Below are 21778 nucleotides of genomic sequence, written 5' to 3' on the forward strand. Positions count from 1 at the left end.
CCCATCATCAGTATTGAAGACACACTGCCAGTCCAGTTGGCTTTTGTGCATGGAATGGGAGGGGGCACCATCTTGTCCTTCGCCTCAGGAAGCAAAACTTCTTGAGCAAAGCCACCACCTCACTTTTGTGGTTTTTTGAGGTGGGAATTTCAGGGTCAAGGAAATTCACTAGTGGCTCTTTTCTGCTGCCAGCAGCCATTAATAATAACAATACCCAGAATGCCCTGTAACAATGTTATGTGACAACAAGGGGCATTTTGGAGGGAAAAAAATGGCGGCTGGTAGCACAGTGGAAGGTTGAGAAACTTTCGCTGGCAGAGTTACCCTTGGCAAAGCAACGTAAGGCTATTTGAGGATGTGACTTGTTTTTAAATGGTGATAAATTAGGTACTCCAGAAGCTAACACGCTATAAAGAGGATTGTTTTTTAATATCAATCAGACAATGTTTTAAAACCGGGGTGGTTTCCTCCCCCACCTTCTCTCCTCCTTGCCTTGCCACCACCAATAAACATCAGGAAGGCAACACTGTTTACATTTTAATAAAATTAAGTTACTTGCTGCCACATTCTATCATAGTCTTTATTGGGAAGTGGAACAAAATTGCACACAGAGGAGTCATAAAAAGGGGCAAGGGAGAATCACCATGAACAAAACATAGATTCTGGGATTCATTTCTTTAGGATGGATCACAGAGAAGACCTCGTCCTGAGAACAGAGGGCCTGGTTTCTCCTGCTCTCGATTGGTGTGGGTAAGAGTAAAAGCTTTTAGAGAACCAAAATAGCAGACGGGTCAGATGCCTCAAGGCGTATGCCATTGACCATACTCAATCGGTGCATCTAATGCAGAGTCCTCCACAGAAAAAGAAGCCGGCCTTTGGAAACCTACAACAGTGTTGATTACAGGAAATCTGTCTGATCCAGAGTGGTTTAGGAGGGAAGGTCCTTTTTGCCCATGACCCAGACTTCCTAAGAAGAAAAGGTTGTTCTTTTGCAGTGCGTTTGATTTCGAAATGGAAGACCGGTTTCCTAGGCTAGTGCCAGGGCGCACCACGAGTCTTGGCGAAGGGGGACGCTGAGTCCCGGCTGCTGCGGTGCCATGGCAGCTGAACTGAAAGCGTAATCCTCTGGTTCGTACTTGAACTGCGGGTGGCTGTCGGCCAGTGTATCTTCAGACTGGCTTGGACCCTATAAAGGTGGACAGTAAGGAAATGAATGGTAAGCTGGTTATTTCAAATCAAACCCCTGGCCCTGCAAACCATGTGCTGGCCCCATGGCTAGTCCCATGTGCTACCCTTGTCTGCAACCTCTGGTACAGATTTACTTATTTATTACATTTATATACCAACCCACAGCCAAAGCTCTCTGGGCAGTTTACAAAAGTTAAAACAGTGAACGTTAAAAACAAATATACAGAAATTTAAAACCATCAAAAGCATAAAAACAGCAATATCCATTTAAAACAGCTATTCTGGGGTCAGTTAAAAAAACAACTCAGCATATGTTATTAACAGCCTGGGAGAAAAGTCTTGACCTGACACCAAAAAGATATCAATGTTGGCGCCAGGTGAGCCTCGTTGGGGGAGATCATTCCATAATTGGGGGGCCACCACTGAAAAGGCCCTCTCCCTTGTTGCCATCCATCGAGCTTCCCTCGGAGTAGGCACTCGAAGGAGGACCTTAGATGTTGAGCGTAGCGTAAGGGTAGGTTCATGTCGGGAGAGGCAATACTAGGCTTCAAAAGGTTTCTTTGACTTACCATCAAAACAGGGCAGCACGGTTACTAACAGGGATTGGCCGATGAGACCACATCACGCCAGTCCTTTTCCAGCTTCATTGGCTGCCAGTCCAGGTCTGGGCCCGATTCAAAGTGCTGGTATTAACATTTAAAGCCCTAGACGGCTTGGGGCCAGGCTATCTGAAGGAACACCTCCTCCCGTATGTACCTGCCTGGACCCTAAGGACATCCTCAGGGGTCCTTCTCCGTGAGCCCCTGCCAAAGGAAGTGAGGCAGGTGGCTACCAGGAGGAGGGCCTTCTCTGCTGTGGCACCTCGGCTGTGGAATGAGCTCCCTAAGGCACCTACATTATATGCTTGGCACCTACATTATATGCTTTTAGACGCCAGGTGAAGACCTTTTTATTCTCCCAGCATTTTAACAGTCTATAAATAAATGTTAACTTGGTGTTTTAAATTTGTAATTTTGCATTGCTGCTGTTTTTGTCTGGTTGAGCTTTTATATTGTATTTTATAGTATGGTTTTATACTGTTGTTTTATACTTTGAATGTTTTTAATTTTTGTGAACCGCCCAGAGAGCTCCGGCTATTGGGTGGTATTGAAATGTAATAAATAAATAAATAAATAAATAAATAAATAAATACCATTTGGCAATCAACAATCTAGGAGGCTTACAAGAGGTCAGCAAGATCTTGTATACCAACATATTTCTGGCACACTTTTAGGGGAGACGTGATAAAGGTGTACAAAATCATGCATGGTGTGGAAAATGTGGATAGGGAGACATTTTTCTCCCTCTCCCGTAATACAAGAACTGAGGGTCATCCAATGAAGCTGATTGGTAGGAGATTCAGGCCCAATAAAAGGAAGGACCTCTTCACAGAGCGCATAGTTAAACTATGGAATTCGTTACCACGAGATGTAGTGACAGCCACCAATTTGGATGGCTTTAAAGGGGGGTTGGATAAATTCCTAGAGGAGAAGGCTATATCAATGGCTACTAGTCCTGATGGCTATGTGCTACCTCTGGTATCAGAGGCAGTATGCCTATGTACAGCAGTTGCTGGGGAACATGGGTAGGTGGGTGCTGTTGCACTCCTGTTCTGCTTGTGGATTTCCTATCGACAGCTGGTTGGCTACTGTGTGAACAGATTGTGGAGTAGATGGACCCTTGGTCTGATCCAGCATGACTCTTCTTAAGTTCAGATTTGCCATGTCAAACAGACAGTAGAGCAGAGGGAGGAATTCAGAGAGACAGCCTGTGGCAAAATATAGTATTGGGGCTTTCCTCTTATTTATATATTTATTTATTTATTACATTTATATACCGCCCCCATAGCTAGAGTTCTCTGGGCAGTTTGTTCTTCTGCCATGCTGTAAGTTCATAACATAGCATATTGACAGAAGTCAAATGTGTTCTATTACAAGAATAAATAATCTAATACTTAGAACATATAACTACTCAAACAACTTCTTCCTTGTGGTCATTTTGGTCAAATTGTGAGTTACACTGTTAAAAGAGATTTGCCGAGCAAGCATACTTTCTGCCAAGATGAAGCCTTTATTGCCCTATGGTAGCTCTTGCACAACCCTTTACCAGGTAAGATTTACTAAAGGTACACTTGCCTGATGCAACTAACATATGGATGTGACTCAGCATTCTGAAAGTAATGCGAATTTGCAGAACTAAGATTCCCCTCCTCCCCCAGGCCTTTGCCATAAATTTGGTTTGAGGCAGTCAATGTGCAGCTTTTGCCATGCCTGTCCCACAATCCTGTGTTAAAATTTTAACAAAAAGCTGAAGCCACGCATAGAATAGTAGAGTTGGCAGGGGCCTATAAGGCCATTGAGTCCAAACCCCTGCTCAATGCAGGAATCCACCTTAAAGCATCCCTGACAGATGGTTGTCCTGCTGCCTCTTGAAGGCCTCTAGTGTGGGAGAGCCCACAACCTCCCTAGGCCATTGGTTCCATTGTCATCCTGCTCTAACAGTCAGGATGTTTTTCCTGACGTCCAGCCAGTATCTGGCTTCCTGCAACTTGAGCCCATTATTCTGTGTCCTGCACTCTGGGACACATTAACTCCATCATCCAGATCCACTCAGCAACAGAGTGCAGGTCAGAATGGCTGTGTTGTGTGAAAGAAATTGACATAGGGATCAGTGGCAAAGTTTCTTGCCCTGGATGCTGGGACGGGGGCCACCCTTCCCTCCCACTCAGGGCTATTGCAGCTGCTTGCTGTCCCTCACAATTTATAACCCTCAGCCAATAGGATGCTACCTACTTTACAAACGACAGGGGGTTATTTAAAGGGATTCTCTATTTGAAGGGATGTCCAGTCTTAAGTCTGGTAGAAAGGCATAGAACCATCAGAAGGAAGGACTGGGCCTTGACAGTAGACTGAGCAGCACACAGGCCACCTGGCTATAGCTTTCCCCACTCCGGTGAGATAGATCCCTAAATCAGTGGAGGCCGGTGGCTCCGATTTTGATGGGGCAGTGAATCCATTCTGGGTTTCTGTCAGAACTAGCCAGAATTCTAAAGGAGCAATCCAAAATGTGGAAACTTATGTTCAGGACTAGGGATGTGCTCCGCTTCTAATCGGACCGGAGAAGCAGTAGCGGAGCGGGGGGCTTTGCCTGCCCTTAAGGCGGAGGCGAAGAGGATTGGGGGGCCGGCGGAGCGTGGCGAAGAGGATCGAGGTGAAGGCGGATCCTTCGCCTCGATCCGGAGCTCCGCCGGAAAGGTAAGTGGGGTTTACTGGGCCCAGCCGCTGTCGCTGTCGCCCATGCGGCGACAGCAGCAGGGCCCGGTAACGCCCCCCGCCCTCCTCTCCCTTACCTGTCTCCATCCGCGGTCCGTCAGCGTCTCCAATTGAGCCCGTGGTTCCAGCAGGAAGTCTGGGCCGCACTTGCGGCCCAGACTTCCTGGTGGAACCACGGGCTCAATTGAAGATGGCGACGGACCACGGACGAAGGCAGGTAAGGCCCCCCTCCTCCTTACTGGGCTCTGCCGCCGTCGCCGCATGGGCGGCGATGGTGGCAGGGCCCGGTAACCCCCCCATGGGGGGGGACCGGAGCTCCGATCCGGATCCGGAGCTCCGAGCGGAGCGGAGTGGGCACAGGTGGAGTGGGGGCGGGGCGGAGTGGGCCGATCCGAAAATGGCGGATCTTAAAATGAAGCGGAGTGGGGGGTCCGTGCACACCCCTATTCAGGACCTTGGACAGCTCCTTTAGAGTTCTGGGTGGTTCTGACTGAAACCCGTAATGGATACACAGCCCCACCAAAATTGGATCCACCAGTCTCCACTGCCTTAAATTTTAGTCATTCTTTCTAATCAGCACATGCACAGTTTATGTAAATATGAATCCTCTTCTGTTTTCTCTTTGGGTGATGCGTTCCCTCTTTTTTTATTTTAGTGATATAGGAACGGCTACCCTACGGCTCATCTCAAAGGAACCGGTTGCAGTTGTCTTTGATTTGACAGTGGTATTATTGCTTTAAATGCTGCATTGAACATTATGGTTGAATATATCGCTGATCACTTTGGCAATACATAAATTGAGAAGTGGAATAAAAATGTGTGTTTTTTTAAAAAACAAAAGTCAAAACTTTCTGCAGCTTCCATTATACTTTACCTGGGAAGTGGACACTATAGATTGTCCTGGATATTGCGATGTTACCACGGGTTCCGTTTTTAAAGTGACGGTGCTTTCGGAGTTTGTAATGGAGGAAGGGGAATTGGTGGTGGAAGCTGTGGAACCTGAAGGAGAGGGGAAGTTATATATTATTGAAGGCATGGAGCAGATATCATCATTATCACCTTTTGCAAGCATCACCTACAAACACCATTCCTTTTCCTTCTCTTGAATATGCTGATAGGAAACGCAATTCTCCAAGTGCCGATTCTTATATAACCAAAAGAACATCATCCATGCACAAAAGAGGTATCAGCAGTCATGGGGAAACCCCAAGGACTACAAAAAAACTTCAGGGAAAATTCTAACGACACCCCTTTGCATTTCCCCCCTTAAGGTTTGAGCTTGCTCAGTGGTACACTTCGCCCCCACCCCTTAAAATTTGAGCCTCCTCAGAGATACGCTCTTTTTTCCTAAAGTTTAAGCCTGCTCAGAGGTACGCTCCTTTTTCCTCAAGTTTAAGCCTGCTTAGAAGTACGCTCTTTTTTCCTCAGGTTTGAGCCTGCTTAGAAGTATGCTTTCCCCCCTAAAGTTTAAGCCTGCTCAGAGGTACACTCCTTTTCCCTATAGTTTAAGCCTGCTTAAAAGTACGCTCTTTTTCCCTCAAGTTTGAGCCTGCTCAGAGGTACGCTCCCCACCCCTAAAGTTTAAGCCTGCTCAGAGGTACGCTCCTTTTTCCTCAAGTTTAAGCCTGCTTAGAAGTACGCTCTTTTTTCCTCAGGTTTGAGCCTGCTTAGAAGTATGCTTTCCCCCCTAAAGTTTAAGCCTGCTCAGAGGTACACTCCTTTTCCCTATAGTTTAAGCCTGCTTAGAAGTACGCTCTTTTTTCCTCAAGTTTGAGCCTGCTCAGAGGTACGCTCCCCCCCCCCAAAGTTTAAGCCTGCTCAGAGGTACGGTCCTGTTTCCTAAAGTTCGAGCCTGCTCAGAGGTATGGTCCTTTTCCGTAAAGTTTGAGCCTGCTTAGAAGTATGCTATTTTTTCCTCAAGTTTGAGCCTGCTCAGAGGTATGCTCCCCCCCCCCCTAAAGTTTAAGCCTGCTCAGAGGTACGGTCCTGTTTCCTAAAGTTCGAGCCTGCTCAGAGGTATGGTCCTTTTCCGTAAAGTTTGAGCCTGCTTAGAAGTATGCTATTTTTTCCTCAAGTTTGAGCCTGCTCAGAGGTATGCTCCCCCCCCCCTAAAGTTTAAGCCTGCTCAGAGGTACGGTCCTGTTTCCTAAAGTTCAAGCCTGCTCAGAGGTATGGTCCTTTTCCGTAAAGTTTAAGCCTGCTTAGAAGTATGCTATTTTTTCCTCAAGTTTGAGCCTGCTCAGAGGTACGCTCCCCCCCCCCCCAAAGTTTAAGCCTGCTCAGAGGTACGGTCCTGTTTCCTAAAGTTCGAGCCTGCTCAGAGGTATGGTCCTTTTCCGTAAAGTTTGAGCCTGCTTAGTGGTTTGAGGACTGAGCATGATCAATGACCACAGAATAGTGACCAACTGCTGACGGCAAAAGCACACAAAAATGGGTCAGGGAATTAATGAGGGATCCCATGAGAAAGCAGAGGTGGCTGAACAATGACACTGCATCATTGTGTTTATTTTATTTTATGCATTTATGCACTGCTTTTCTGCCAAGGCACCCAAGGCAGGTGAAACAAATGTGGCCAAAAGCTACATCGGGGCAATGGAAGGTCTCCTTGGAATCTGATGGCATAAGTTCCCTGCCCTGAACTTCCTCACTTGTTGCAGCTCTGACTTGTTTAAGTCAAGGATCTTCATTTCCATAATACTATCATCCTTTTAAATCACTTTTACCCTTGAATGATTTGGGGTTGTTAACCCCTTTTCCTTTGTTATTTATCAGGGCCAAGACAGATTCTCAGCAAACCATACAAAACAATTCTTGCTGGATTGCACCACTGCATACTGTGGGTTTGGGGAATGGGTAGAGTTGATGGTAACACACACACACACACCTACCTCTGCATCCACATCTACATTGGCTTAACTGTAGATCAGAGGGAGAGAGAAAGAGTAACTTGGACAAATGCACATCCCTGCCGCCCTAAACTTTCCCCTTCCTTCATTGTCTTCTCTGTGTATAAATTTAGATGATAGGCTCCTTGGAGTGTCCTCTAGCACTTCATAAAGCACCGTGTGCACTGATGACATGATCATGATCCTGATGATAGCAGTTACCTGTTGAGGATTTGCCTTTGGTGATATTTTTAGGTTTCCTCTTCCTCGTCTGGATGCTTTCTTTTTTCATTGCCAGAGGTCTTGGCACCTTGACATAAAGAAGGGCAAGATTTAGGCCTGCATTTCCACACTATCCACATACATACAACTTTCCCCTTTTTAGGCACTGTATATTTGCAGAGCACACAATGTGTCCTTGTCCTTCACAGTGGGCTATTTTTCTCATTGGCAGTCCTTGGCTAGCAGATGCATGAGGCACAATATTTGGAGGACTTCCCAACAAATTATATATTATATAGTGGACAGCCATCTGCCAGGGATGCTTTAAGGTGTATTCCTCTATTGAGCAGGGCGTTGGACTCGATGGCCTTATAGGCCCCTTCCAACTCTACTGTTCTATGATCCCAGTTTCCCTCTCTCTATACTACTGGTTAGAAAGAATCACCATATTATGTTAGTAGGAAAAGGACAGTCTCGTGCAGCCTTCCCAACATGGTACTTGCCAAATGGATTGGACTAGAATTGCAATCATCCACATCCCACCATCATGGGCATGCTGGATAAGGATTATGGAAGCTGTAGTCCAACCAATTTGCGGGGTTCCAGGTTGGGGATGCTTAGCCTAAGGGCTCAAGGGCAGATTAATTGGGGACCATGTCTTCAAAAGCTGAAAGGCACAATAATCTGGAAGGAGGGGATTTACAGTGCAATCATCTAAGTGTCTACTCAAAGGTAAGTCCAATTGACCTCAATGGGATTGACTTCCAGTTGAGTATAGGATAGGAACTCAACAGGGTGACCATATGAAAAGGAGGACAGGGCTCCTGTATCTTTAACAGTGGCATAGAAAAGGGAATTACAGCAGGTGCCATCTGTATTCATGCAGCACCTGGTGAAATTCCCTCTTCAACACAACAGTTAAAGCTGCAGGGGCTATACTACAGTGAACAGATGCAAAAGAGGGCAGGGCTCCTGCAGCTTTAACTGTTGCGATGAAGGGGGAATGTTACCAGGTGCTGCATGCATACAAACGACACCTGCTGAAATGCCCTTTTCTAAACAACTGTTAAAGATACAGCAGCCCTGTCCTGCTTTTCTTGTGGTCACCCTAGAACCCAGGAAGCTGCATTATTCTGAATCAGACCATTGGTCCCTCTAGCCCAGTACTGCTGACACTGATTGGCTGAGGCTCCCCAGCGATTCAGGCAAGTGTTTTTCTAGCCCTACCTGTAGTTTCTGGGGATTGAACCTGGAACCTCTTCTGCAGGCAACGCATGTGCTCCACCTCTGAGCCACAGCCCGCTTAAGTGCCCCCCAACCTCTTGAACACCCCAATACTTTCCCCCCTAGAGAATGTGAAGGATGGCTGATGTCCCAATGTTTTCATATTTGGATCTGGCAATGCACCAAACTGATGAAAAAGGCTGCACATGCAAGCGTGGTGTAGTGGTTAAAGTGTTGGACTGGGAGTTGGGAGATCCGGGTCCTAGTCCCTGCTCGGTCGTGAAAATCCACTGGGTGACTTTGGGCCAGTCATGGACTCTCAGCCCACCCTACCCCACAGGGTTGTTGTGGTGAGGATAAAATGGAGAGGAGGATGAGGATTATGTACACTGCCTTGGGTTCCTTGGAGGAAAAAAGGCAGGATATAAATACCATAATAAATAAATAAATAAAATAAAAATAAAATAAATAAATTTGTGGTGTGGATTGCATCCACAGCATTTGATGTGAGACAATTTAAGAGGTTTCTCATTGCCAAATAAATAAACAAATAAATGAAGTGATACAAGATGGCTAAAGGAATCAAAAGTGTGTGTGTGTGTGAGAGAGAGAGAGAGAGAGAGAAATCACATTTGATGTTTTTGGCAATAATAAATATAGCACTCTTCAAATACTTAAAAGGCTGTCACATAGAGGAGGGCCAGGATCTCTTCTCGATCATCCCAGAGTGTAGGACATGGAATAATGGGCTCAAGTTACAGGAAGCCAGATTCCAGCTGGACATCAGGAAAAACTTCCTGACTGTTAGAGCAGTACGACAATGGAACCAGTTACCTAGGGAGGTGGTGGGCTCCCCACACTAGAGGCATTCAAGAAGCAGCTGGACAACCACCTGTCGGGGATGCTTTAGGGTGGATTCCTTCACTGAGCAGGGGGTTGGGCTCAATGGCCTTATAGGCGCCTTCCAACTCTACTAATGATTCTATTCATTGAAATTATGCTATAAAAAGAGAGAACGGGGCTTCGAAGTTGCCCATCAATAGCAGACGGAGCAGGGACACAGGGTCACCTGGTCATAGCCTTTAACCCCTCACTGTAATGAGAGATATAATTGATATTCTTTATTTCTTGCATGGGGCATAGGCCATTCACATATAAAACAGCTAAGACAAAATAAGGCAAATGCAACATAAAACAAAATCTAAAACGCTTAAGCTTAACTTCATTTATATTAAACTATATCCATTGTTGAAAATAGAAAATTCACTATAATGAGATGTATTTATTTCTGCTTAATTTATAGTACTGATTTTGAAATATCTTTTAGGCTCTTTTTGGGGGGCAATGTCACCCTAAGACACTCTTTGAATGACTTTGGGCCAGTTGCCATCTCTCAGCCTAGTCTACCTCATAGGGTTGTTGTGAGGATACGATTACTTATGCATGGGAAACCATCTATGCTACTTTGAGCTCCTCGATGGAAAACCGGGATATAAATGTAATAAAGAAATAAAACAGGTTTACAAAGCTGTAAGGTTTACAAAGCTTACACCTTACCCCATGGAGTTTCATGTATAATCCACATGCATTGCAGACCGGCTCCCCTTCAGCGTTTCGTCTCCAGAGTGTAGTATTGGTTGTGTGACAGTTAGTGCAGCAGAGACCTGCACGTCTAGACGAGGACTGAAAAAGAAGAAAAACAAAATACACTAACTGCACAGGCAGTGTCTTGCAGGGGGTGGTGGAGAATTAGATTTGAATGAAGTGGAAGAGTTGGAAATTGGAGATTAAGGGCATTTGCTGAATGATAGAATTGTTGGTTCAGTACCAGAGACAACAGCATTCATTGGTAAACAGTAATGTCCTGCAGAGATCACTTCTATTTGCAAGTTTTAAAAATACCCCTTTTAAACCCTTCCAATAAAGTTAAATGGATATTTTGCCAAAGAAAATATTTCACAATATTTATTTATACATTTATTTTATTTATTACATTTATGTGCCGCCCCACAGCCGAAGCTCTCTGGGCGGTTTACAACAGTCAAAAATGGTAAACGTTAAAAAGTATACAAAATTTTTAAAAAACCATCAGAAACATAAAAACAACAGTATAAAAGCAACATGGGGCAAAGAATTTAAAAAGAGTAATTTCACTTACACACACACACACAGACACACAGAGAGATACTTCTTGCTATGAATAAGCCAATTACATTAATTACATTTCTGAAAATGCAAAGAGGCAAATTAATTTTCTGGAATGGCTGAAGCTAATTGAGTTCCCTAAATGATGGGACTTTTAGAATAATAAGAAACAAGCAAGTGCTAAATCAATTAACAACAACCTTTCGGTTTAACATGTAATATTAAAGATTCATGCAAGGCAAGTTCCAAAATGCGGGGAAATTACAGCTGTTCAGGGCCACATTCTTAACTGATGTGTCATTTGGGGAATCTTTAAATATAAGGGAATATTTGGCTTCACGTATGGGTGATGGTGGGGTGAACTCTCTAACTTTTGACCCCCATGCCCTAATTGGCAGTCTGAAGTGGTGCAATCCGGCAATAGATACATCGTGTAGACTGGCTGACTGCGTGATTCCACCAGCTCTCATTTCAGGTGCTTCAGTGTTGCTCCTCAGCCTCAGAGGGAGAAACTATCAGTCCCTGCTGATCATCATCCTGCTGCCTTGGAAATTATGTACACTATGAAGAACTTCATCTCAGTTTACTTTACTATTAAAAACTTGAGACCACAAATGATGAACGAGGTGAAAGGAACAGGAACCCAAATGCCAAGTTCTGCAAAGATCGTAGTCAGTTTCAGCGTTTCAGGAAGAAGGATGCTGTGATGAGGCAGGGAAGACATTTGAAAGTTCTGTTTGCAAAGGCAGCGGTTAAAATAGAAGTTGTGCCCCTCCATTCTAGGCTACCTTGCTTCTCTTTGATGGCTTGGTTCGTGATTACTTGCAAAGGATTTGCGTTGAGCCTTGTGGCATTTCAAAACCCAACAGATTTATGTTGGCAAAAGCTTTTGTGGGCGAGCGCCCACTTCAGATGCATGTTTACCCTTAGCTGGCAGACTATACTCCCGTATATAAATCAGGAAAAGGCCCCTGTCTATAAATAAATTTTAACTTGGTGTTTTAAATTTGTAATTTTGCATTGCTGCTGTTTTTATCTGGTTGAGCTTTTATATTGTATTTTGTACTATGGTTTTATACTGTTGTTTTATACTTCGAATGTTTTTAATTTTTGTGAACCGCCCAGAGAGTTCCGGCTATTGGGCGGTATAGAAATGTAATAAATAAATAAATAAATAAATAAATATATTAGATATAGAAAAATGAAATCATAAAGCAGCTTTCCTGAACCTAGCACACTCCAGAAGCACTCCACTTCAACTGCCTGCCACCATGGTCAATGGCCATAGAAGATGAGAACAGAAGTTCAACGTCTGGAAAGTCTCAGGTTCCCCACCCTTCGCGAAGTCAGAGAACTCTACCATAGAACCAAATGAGTTCAGATATTTATGAATCTGACCTGCCAATTCTGCAACGGATCGGCTTCTCCCTTGTTGAGCGGATTCCATAGACTTGCAGATTATTTTTTTAAAACTTTCAAGAATTTTGTGCAAATTTCATCATGGAATACTACACACACACACACAGGTCAAAAATGCATTTTCCCTATAGGCTAAAGTGTGGAAAAGTGCATAGGGGGGGATTTGTGCATTTTTGCATGCATTGATTTGTGCAGATTTGCATTTGAGCAAATGCAAATTTGTGCAAATTTGGAAACAAAATAAAAAATCTGATTCTATCAATGGATGGATGATGGAATGAAAGGGGCCTGACAATGCATGAAATGGATTTACCCAATCCATACATTCCTATACACCCTTGGCCCAGGGGCATGGGACTTGTTCTGGGTGCAAGAGATCTTGGGCTGAATTCTCACACATCACTGCATTGGGGAGACAAGGGCCACACTTTTAGGAAAGAGCCATAGCTCAGTGATGGAGGTTTGTTTCCAGGTTCAATGTCTGACATCTCTAGATAGGACTGGGAAAGGCCCCTGTCTAAGACGCTAGAGAACTGCTGCCAGTCAGTGTAGACAACACTGTGGATGATCAGGAGTAAGCAACGTAGTGCCGATGGACACCAGTGAGCCCTGGATATATTTCTTGGCACCTAGTAAGGTGCTCAAACTGTCCCACTTTATTTATCTATTGCATTTTTATACTGCCCAAAAAAGGTAACAAAAAGTGTGTGTTTAAAGGAGTTGTTTGGTGTATTGGCTCAGACCCCACCTCTGCTTTGTACTTAGTTTCTTGGGCAGTGTCCTTGTCTGATTTGCCACGCTTCCGTTAGCAACCATTTTGTGGTGGTACCCGTAACTGTTCCTCAAATTGCCAAATGTACTCAGGGGGCCAAAAGGATGCCTAACCCTGAGTTAGATGGAGCATCAGTCTGATTGGCTATAATCCAAATCTTTATTATGGTTAATGGATGATTATTTCTTCTTCTTCTTCTTCTTCTTCTTCTTCTTCTTCTTCTTCTTCTTATTATTATTATTATTATTATTATTATTACCCAAAGATGCCTTGGGGGATGCACTTTTGATTCAACAAACCATTTCTACAAGTGTCCTTGATTAGAGGCAGGCAGGTGCCTCCTCCTCCTCCTCCTCCTCCTCCTCGCTTGTGGCAATTCTTCCAGACTGACATGACAGGCTTTGCCAAGTTATGCTGTCCTTCACTGACTCAGGAATTTCCTGACAATTGAGCATGTTTTAAATATGACCTCTTTCTGGATGTTGGTGTAGATGTATTTTGGTAGGTCCAGTTTCTGAAGGTTCTCTGCATAGATTTTTGATGTGATGCTGGTGACTGATGTGACTAATGGAATAATTGTGACCTTTTCCTGTTGCCATAGTCCTTTAACTTTCATGGCCAGTGGTGTATATTTCTCTCTCTTTTCCTCTTCCTTTTCTACAACATTTTTGTCATTAGCTATTGCTATGTCAATGAGATAAGTGTGTTTTTCATTTTTCTCTATAACTGTTATGCCTGGTTGGTTGGAAGGTATTGTCTTGTCCGTTTGAATTGTTCTGTCCCAATATATTTTATGATCTGCATTTTCCAAGATTGTTTCAGGTGAGTGTGTATAGTATGGTGTAGGTTGCTTGATGAGATTGAATTTGACAGCCAGTTGTTGGTGAATGATCATCATCACCCTCCTCCTCCTCCTCCTCCTCCTCCTCCTCCTCCTCCTCCTCCTCCTCCTCCTCATCTATTTGTATGGTGGTAGTGCCACTGTTGTGACCCACTGTGGTCAGGCTGCGATCCAGTAGTGTGTGCAACTTTTTACTGCAGCCCCCCAAGTGTGCTGCACCATCCACCAAATTCTCCCATGCCAATTTCCCCTCTCCACAATCTCCCCCAGAGATCTTGAGACAGGTGTAAGGGATGGGTGAATGGAACAGGGGCTGGTCTGTCTTTTAACATGTTAATTTTATTATTATGGTTCATAGGAAGAGGGAGATAAGCGGCCCAGCTGCATGGGGGAGAATGTTGCAACCAGGAACCGCCTGAGGCATGTCCGCTTGGCCTTGAGAGACATTAACAGCTCAGGCGGAGGTGTGAAAGATCTACGTATGAAAAGCCAAGGGGAGGGGGGAAGGAGTTGGAGAAAAGAAACTATAAAGTATACTTTGTGGGGGGAGTTCAGCGCGGCTGGCTGACTCCAAGGCTGGGTGATGTATGAATTGTAGTTTTAGTTTTGGCTTGCTTTTTCTGGGTTCTTATATATATGCATGTTTTAATAATTTTAGTTGCTAATCCCATGTAACCTACCCATTTCCTGAAATAAATGGTCTTAAACCTCCAAATTGTGAGCTGTGAGCGTTCTTTCCGGGGATCTGTGCTAAATCCAGTCCAAAGGCCAGCTTTGCTGGTGCGTGCTTCCTTTACAACAGGTAGCTCTTTCTCCGCAGCTGCTAGCAGTGAAGAAAAGGCATTCTAAATCAAGATCGCTTGTGTGTGCATGCGCGCATGCACATGTATGCACATGCATCTCTGTGCATATATGTGTGCCCCCCAACCTCTAAGCCAGCATCGGAGCTGAAAAGGCTGTGTACACCAGCTATAGTGGGTCCCAACCCACCAATTAAAGACCAATGAACTAAGGCCACCCTCGGAGCACAGGGCAGAGACTACATTTCAACAAGAGAAACTTCCTGGTTCATGGCTCAGACTTAGCTATGCTCCATAAGACCTTAAAGCAGGAGTGCAGGACCAAGGACCAAATTCCATTTCAGAGAAGAGCTTGGGGGCCATATTCCGGGGGGGGGGAGGTGAAAGGCAAAGGGGCCAGAGCTGCCACCCCAATACCGGTATATTTCAAATTAAAACCACCACATAAGCCTTAGGAGAGGCATTTCAAGTTTTTAATATGGGGAAGGGAAAACTACACAAAAGACAGGAACCCACCAAATGATTGTTGATTGGGGGGGAGGGAGGGGTCTAGGGGGAGTGGGTGTGGCCTTCAGAGAGCCCCAGAGGACAGGATTGTGACTGACAGAGGAGAGGATTTGAGCCCCGGGGCATGAGGTTGTACACCCCTGCCTTAAACGAAGAGTGTGACGCTTCCAGAGGAGGAGAATTCCATTTGACATTCCTTCTCCCTGACATTTGGCTTTGGTGCTAAGAAGGGAGGGAGATACAGGTTTGGTTTTGACATTGGGAAGGGCGGGAAGCAAGCACACGCACGCATGCACGCACGCAGCACACACACACTCTGCTGGGATCGTGCCAACGGTTTTCTTAAGAGAAAGTGAATTCCTACCCCCTTCCTATTCCAGTCCGCCTTTATAGAGTTTTGACCTTGGCTAGGAAGTTGTTGACTTCAGCATTGCACCCTGCCGTGTTTATTTATACAAAACTGGACTGAGCCCTTCAACAGAAAGCCCATCACAGGCTGCATCCAGCAGCCAAATGCAGCTGATAAGCGCTCGGCACCATGGACTTTGAAATGAATTTATTCAAAACATGCTGGGACATTTCAACGAGAGGCTCGCTCAACGGCAGAGCTGGAGAAATGTTCCAAGGTGAAGAGAGCCCCAGTCCCATTTGCGCTCAAGCTACGCACGCGACGCTCAGCCGTACGGTTCTTTTCTCTGATTGTTTATTGTAATGGAAGAAAAGAAAATGAGAATGCAACCCTGTTCGTCTTCAAAACGGAACATCGGAGGAGCTTCCAACATAAAATAATTGGATTACAACAATAAAAATCATAATTACAAATAATAAGAATGGCAATCGCATAGGCGAGCGCATCCCATCATATTAATTAAAAGAAAATTGAATCAAAGCCGCCCTGAAGCCTGAAACAGAGAAAGCAGGAAGGGGGGGGGAGATAAAAGAGCCCTCTTAGCCCATTTCCATCTGTGTGGAAAGAAAAAGAGATACCTTTTTTTTTGGTGATCACTGCTGATCTGTACATTTAAACCCAGATTTTCTCCAGTCACATAGAATGAGGGACAGTCCCATTTTAACTGGGAAAGAAATATGTAAGTGTCTCCTCTGGTTTGCCTCGCCAGAGGCTTTTGTTCCCAGCCATGCTTCGTTAGGAGAAAAGATCATTAGGAGAGACCTCTAAACTCTTCACCTGCCCAACCGTCTCCCTCTTTCTACCCAAACACTGAACTGGCACCATCTTGCCGAATTTGTCCTGTACCCAATTCTGTGTATCTACCCAAACGCCATACTTTCAGAATATAACCCAACAACAAAGCCAGATAGAGTTCATGGGAAATTCTTTTGGAATCCCAAGGACAAGTCAACACTTTCCCTGCCAGAAGTATATGATCTATTCTCCAAACAACCGACGGAAAAAAGGCTACACTTGAACACTTGGTGAGTAATAGTGAACGGGACAGGCACACACTATAAATTTAATGAACTGCGAAGTCCTTAAATTCAAACGTGGTCAAAAAGCTTCCTCTCTTGTGACATCAGAGTTGCGCAGACTGAATTTGGAGTGGATGTGCATTTTGAAACCTTGAGTTTCCATTGCAAAATCCAAAGTTGGAGCACTAAACTGGAATCCTGAAAGCATGGGCAAAGATTTCAGTGTGTTTGTGTGTGTGTGTGTGTGTGTGTGTGAGAGAGAGAGAGAGAGCGGGGGGAGGGGGGCATGGATGAGAATAGCATTCTCAAGATTAAAAAGATTTGGATGAATTCAAAATAAAATTGGCAAAAAGGCAGCATATATAAAAGAGCATTTTGCAATGCTTATGAGAAGGTATGATGTTAAATAGATACAACACCAGCAATGGCAAAGGCCAAACTTAAGAATTCAAACTTTTGCCATGAACTAATAATAATAATAATAATAATAATAATAATAATAATATATGTATGTGTGTGTGTGTGTGTGTGTGTGTGTGTGTGTGTTTATAACAATAGTCACTTGCTAACAGGAATAAGCCCACAGTGGAGGCTTGAACTGGTGTCTCTAGGACAGGTGTGAGGCCCTACAGATGTTGAAGGACTGCTGGTCCCACCATCTCTCACCATGGGTCGCACTGGCTGGGGATGATGGGAATTTGAGTCAACAACATCTAGATATCTCCAGGTTTGGGAAGGTTGATCTGGAGGTCCACAGATGCTCCATCTCTGCTCTAGAGTTGGCATGCCACCACCCAACTACAACCAAAGAGAGAATCGGAAGAGAAGGGTAGCCATCCAACCCAGGAAGGCTTCCTCCGCCTTTTGATTCAGAGAACAGGTCAGTTAGCCATTAATGGACCAGTTCAGACAACACACTAAGCCATGGTTAGGCTGCTAACCCTTTTGCAGCAAATGTTTAGTGACCATGTTTAAACCGTGGTTATGAATAGCCACCATGGTTAGGAACTGTTCGCATTGCACACTAAGTCATGGTTCACATGACTCGCTAAGCCATAATGTATAGTTCAAAATGTTTAACCATCGTGGTTTAACATGTTGTCTGAACAGGCCTATGCATCCTGCCCAACACAAAAAACAGGACACAGTTTGCACTATGCTGATTTATACTGATAGATGTACAGTTAGAAATAATCACTATAACTTAGATAGAAGCACCACACTTCTCACCAGCCTCTACTGCCAGTGGGCCAAAAGCAGCAATACCTGGGCTTTCAATCTGGCCCTCTGGGTTTCCCCTGTCCCTGGGTACCCCCATACCCTGTCTCTGCCCACCAGTCATTTGGTGGTTTCCCAGTGCAGTTTTTCTACATTCTTTTACTACATTCTGGCAGTAAAAGATTTAAGCTAAAACATGCTGGTAGATTTTGTATTTTGGCCCCATTCCCTTTGCATCTGGCCTGGCTCCCTTTTGCCTTTGGCCCCCAAGGAAGGAAAGGAACCTCTCGTGCAAGCACTGAGTCATTACTGACTCTTGGAGGGACGCCAACTTTCGCAGACGTTTTCTTGGCAGGCCTTATAGCGGGGTGGTTTGCCGTTGCCTTCCCCGGCCGTTATTACCTTTCCCCCAGCTAACTGGGTACTCATTTTACCGACCTCGGGAGGATGAAAGGCTGAGTCGACCCGAGCCGGCTGCCTGAAACCAGCTTCTGCTGGGATCGAACTCAGGCCGTGGGGCGAGTTTCAGCTGCAGAAACTGCTGCTTTACCACTCTGCGCCACACGAGGCTCTTGGCCCCCAAGGCCTTCGCCAAACTGAATCCAGACCTCAGACAGAAAGAGTTTCAACATTCTTCCTCTGCTAGCAGAACAAACAACTCTAGGTGACTCATGCAATAAAGCCAAGCCACATATTGCAGATAAGAGGCGGCGGGAGGTGATGGGATTCCCAAATAGAACAAAAAACAACAGCTCAGGTTTGGTGAACCTTACCAGTCTTTTCTGCGGCTTGATTAGTGGCCGGTTAATGCCATTCATCTTGTGATAGAGCCCACAGGCGTTGCACAGATAATGTCCAGTTCCATCTTTCCTCCAGAGTGGGGTAGACATAGCCCCGCAGTTAACGCATTCTCGGCCATCTCCAGGGAATTCCTCCAAGAACTCTGAAATGGACAAAGAAGACACACATTTCGTTAGGCATTCAAGTGGGAACCAGTCCGTTTGTAGCAACAAGGGACATGGTAGCAGGCCCCTTTTCCCTGTCTAAACAAACATAGGATTGTGTCCTTAAATTGTCAAACAACAACACTGGATTATGTCTTTGGAATGATGTTAAAAAGAGGGAAGGACAGTGCTTAAATCAGAGAAAAAGCAAGAGATCCCAGGCGCAGACTAGTGTAGGGTGAACCCAACCCAACACGTGAGAAGGACGTCTGGCTCACTGTAAGTGTGTGGGAATGGGGCACAGTTCCTTTGTGGTGAGAAGAAGGCGCTCCGTCTATCAGGAATGGGGTACATGTGGCCCTGAAGAAGTTGGTGGACTGCAACTCCCATCATCCCTCACCTTTGGCTATGCTGGCAAGGGCTGATGGGAACTGCAGTCCAACAACATCTGGAGGACCCTACATTCCCCATCCTCTGGCCATACATGTTTAGAGGTACGTTTGCTTAATTATATAATATGACTTCCTATCGTTTTTCTCTGGGGCAAGAGATGACTGAGGTCATCTGAGGGCATGCTCCTGGTGGTCCCACATGGACCTATGGCTTGATTGGAGTCCACCAGGAGAAGAGCCTTCAGTGTGGTGGCCCCCTTCCTTTGCAGCGCCTTGTCCCTGGAAGTCAGGCAGGCACCCAAACTGTGCTGCTTCTGGCACCTCCTGAAAACAACAACTGACCAGCCACTGTTTTTATTGGTACTTTGTTTTAAATAGAACAATTTTAATCAGTTGTTTTAATCTTTTTTTAAAAAATCTTTTTACTGTTTTATTTGTATGTTCTCTGCTCCAGAATCTACCGGTATATAAATATTGTAAATAAATAAGAGATGAGACAGTAATACAGCAACGAAGCCTGAGTTTTCCATTGATGGCAACAACAGAAAAACCAGCAATGGCCTTATTTGTAAAACAGAGGGTACAACACAGATAAAAGAGCCTGATATAAAGATCTGATTTAAGGATCCGATATTAAGCCTGGTATACGGAACTACACCACATAGAATTTATGGGCCATGCATCTTCTTTTGGCATGTATTATGAGAAATATCAGCATTCATGAGAATAAACTTTGAAAACTACTGCCATAGAGGAAGCAATATCATCCCTTCCTCTTTTAGCCCAGCTGACATGGAGAGAGGAATATTCATTCTTTACCTCATATGTATCACTTAGCCAAGATCCTCTGTACAATGCAGGACACAGCTACTGATGCGTCTCCAAATGGCATTTTGTAGTAAGCCTATCTATTATTATTATTATTATTATTATTATTATTATTATTTATTTATATAGCACCATCAATGTACATGGTGCTGTACAGAGTAAAACAGTAAATAGCAAGACCCTGCCGCATAGGCTTACAATCTAATAAAATCATAGTAAAACAATAAGGAGGGGAAGAGAATGCAAACAGGTACAGGGTAGGGTAAGCAGGCACAGGGTAGGGAAAAACTAACAGTAGAAAGTAACAGTAGAAGTCTGCACAACATCAAGTTTTAAAAGCTTTAGGAAAAAGAAAAGTTTTTAGTTGAGCTTTAAAAGCTGAGGTTGAACTTGTAGTTCTCAAATGTTCTGGAAGAGCGTTCCAGGCGTAAGGGGCAGCAGAAGAGAATGGACGAAGCCGAGCAAGGGAAGTAGAGGCCCTTGGGCAGGCGAGAAACATGGCATCAGAGGAGCGAAGAGCACGAGCGGGGCAATAGTGTGAGATGAGAGAGGAGAGATAGGAAGGAGCTAGACCATGAAAAGCTTTGAAGGTTAACAGGAGAAGTTTATATTGGATTCTGAAGTGAATTGGAAGCCAATGAAGAGATTTCAGAAGCGGAGTAACATGGTTGGAGCGGCGAGCTAAGAAGATGATCTTTGCGGCAGAGTGGTGAACAGAAACCAACGGACTGATGTGAGAAGAAGGAAGGCCAGAGAGAAGAAGGTGTGGTGTGGGCACACTTCAGGCTTGCAAGATGTACTTTGACCCTGTTCAGACAACACACTAAGCCAGAGTAGTTAAACATTTTGAGCTAAACATTATTGTTCAGCACATTGTGTGACCCGTGACTTAGTGTGTCATGTGAACCATTCCTAACCATGATGGATACATAACCATGGTTTATACCTGTTCCCTAAACTCGGGTGAGCATATGAAAAAGGAGGACAAGGCTCCTGTATCCTTAACAGTTGTATTGAAAGGGGAATTTTAGCATGTGTCATTTGTATGCCTGCGGCACCTGATAAAGTCTCCTCTTCATCACAACACTTAAATCTGCAGGAGCCTTGCCCTCTTTTGTATCTGGTCAAGAGGGCAGGGCTCATGCAGCTTTTACTGTTGTTAAAGCTGCAGGAGTCCTGCTGGTGCTGCATGCATAAAAATGACACCTGCTGAAATTCCCTTTTCAATACAACTCTTAAAGTTACAGGAGCCCTGTCCTCCTTTCCATATGGTCACCCTAACTAACTATTTACTGCAAAATGCTTAGCAGCCTAACCATGGCATAGCGTGTTGTCTGAACTGGCCCTTTGTTTCTTAGGAGAACTTGAATGACTGGGGCTTGGAGCAAGTTATCTGGAGCATACACTGGGATGGCAGATAGACAGACAGAAGTGCAGATCTATAGCTGAGAACACGAGTTGAAATGACATCAGGGCTGCTCAAAGTCTCATTTTGTACAGGTGAGGAGCACTGGGAATGGGAGAGGTTTGCTCAGTTTGCATTTCAATGTTTCAAACCACGATGCGAACTGAAACTCAGCTACCCTTTGAAATTCCCACATCTCTGAATTTTGCAATAGAGTTCCCCCAATCCAACAGGTGGACAAAATTACAT

The 21778-nt window shown here is 44.6% G+C and overlaps 1 protein-coding gene across 1 annotated transcript in view; it reads right to left on the bottom strand.

Moving 5' to 3' along the window:
• Positions 1-1027: 1027 nt before the first annotated feature.
• GATA5 (GATA binding protein 5) overlaps positions 1028-21778 on the bottom strand; it is a 39439-nt gene continuing 18688 nt past the window's right edge. The window contains exons 2-7 of the mRNA XM_063120791.1: positions 21007-21012; positions 18734-18903; positions 10388-10513; positions 7607-7694; positions 5389-5498; positions 1028-1186 (exon numbers count right to left, since the gene is read on the bottom strand). Coding sequence (XP_062976861.1) covers positions 1028-1186; positions 5389-5498; positions 7607-7694; positions 10388-10513; positions 18734-18903; positions 21007-21012 — 659 coding nt within the window. The remainder of the gene's footprint in view (positions 1187-5388; positions 5499-7606; positions 7695-10387; positions 10514-18733; positions 18904-21006; positions 21013-21778) is intronic.

Source organism: Elgaria multicarinata, chromosome 1 (assembly GCF_023053635.1).
Source record: "Elgaria multicarinata webbii isolate HBS135686 ecotype San Diego chromosome 1, rElgMul1.1.pri, whole genome shotgun sequence".
Taxonomy (NCBI): domain Eukaryota; kingdom Metazoa; phylum Chordata; class Lepidosauria; order Squamata; family Anguidae; genus Elgaria; species Elgaria multicarinata.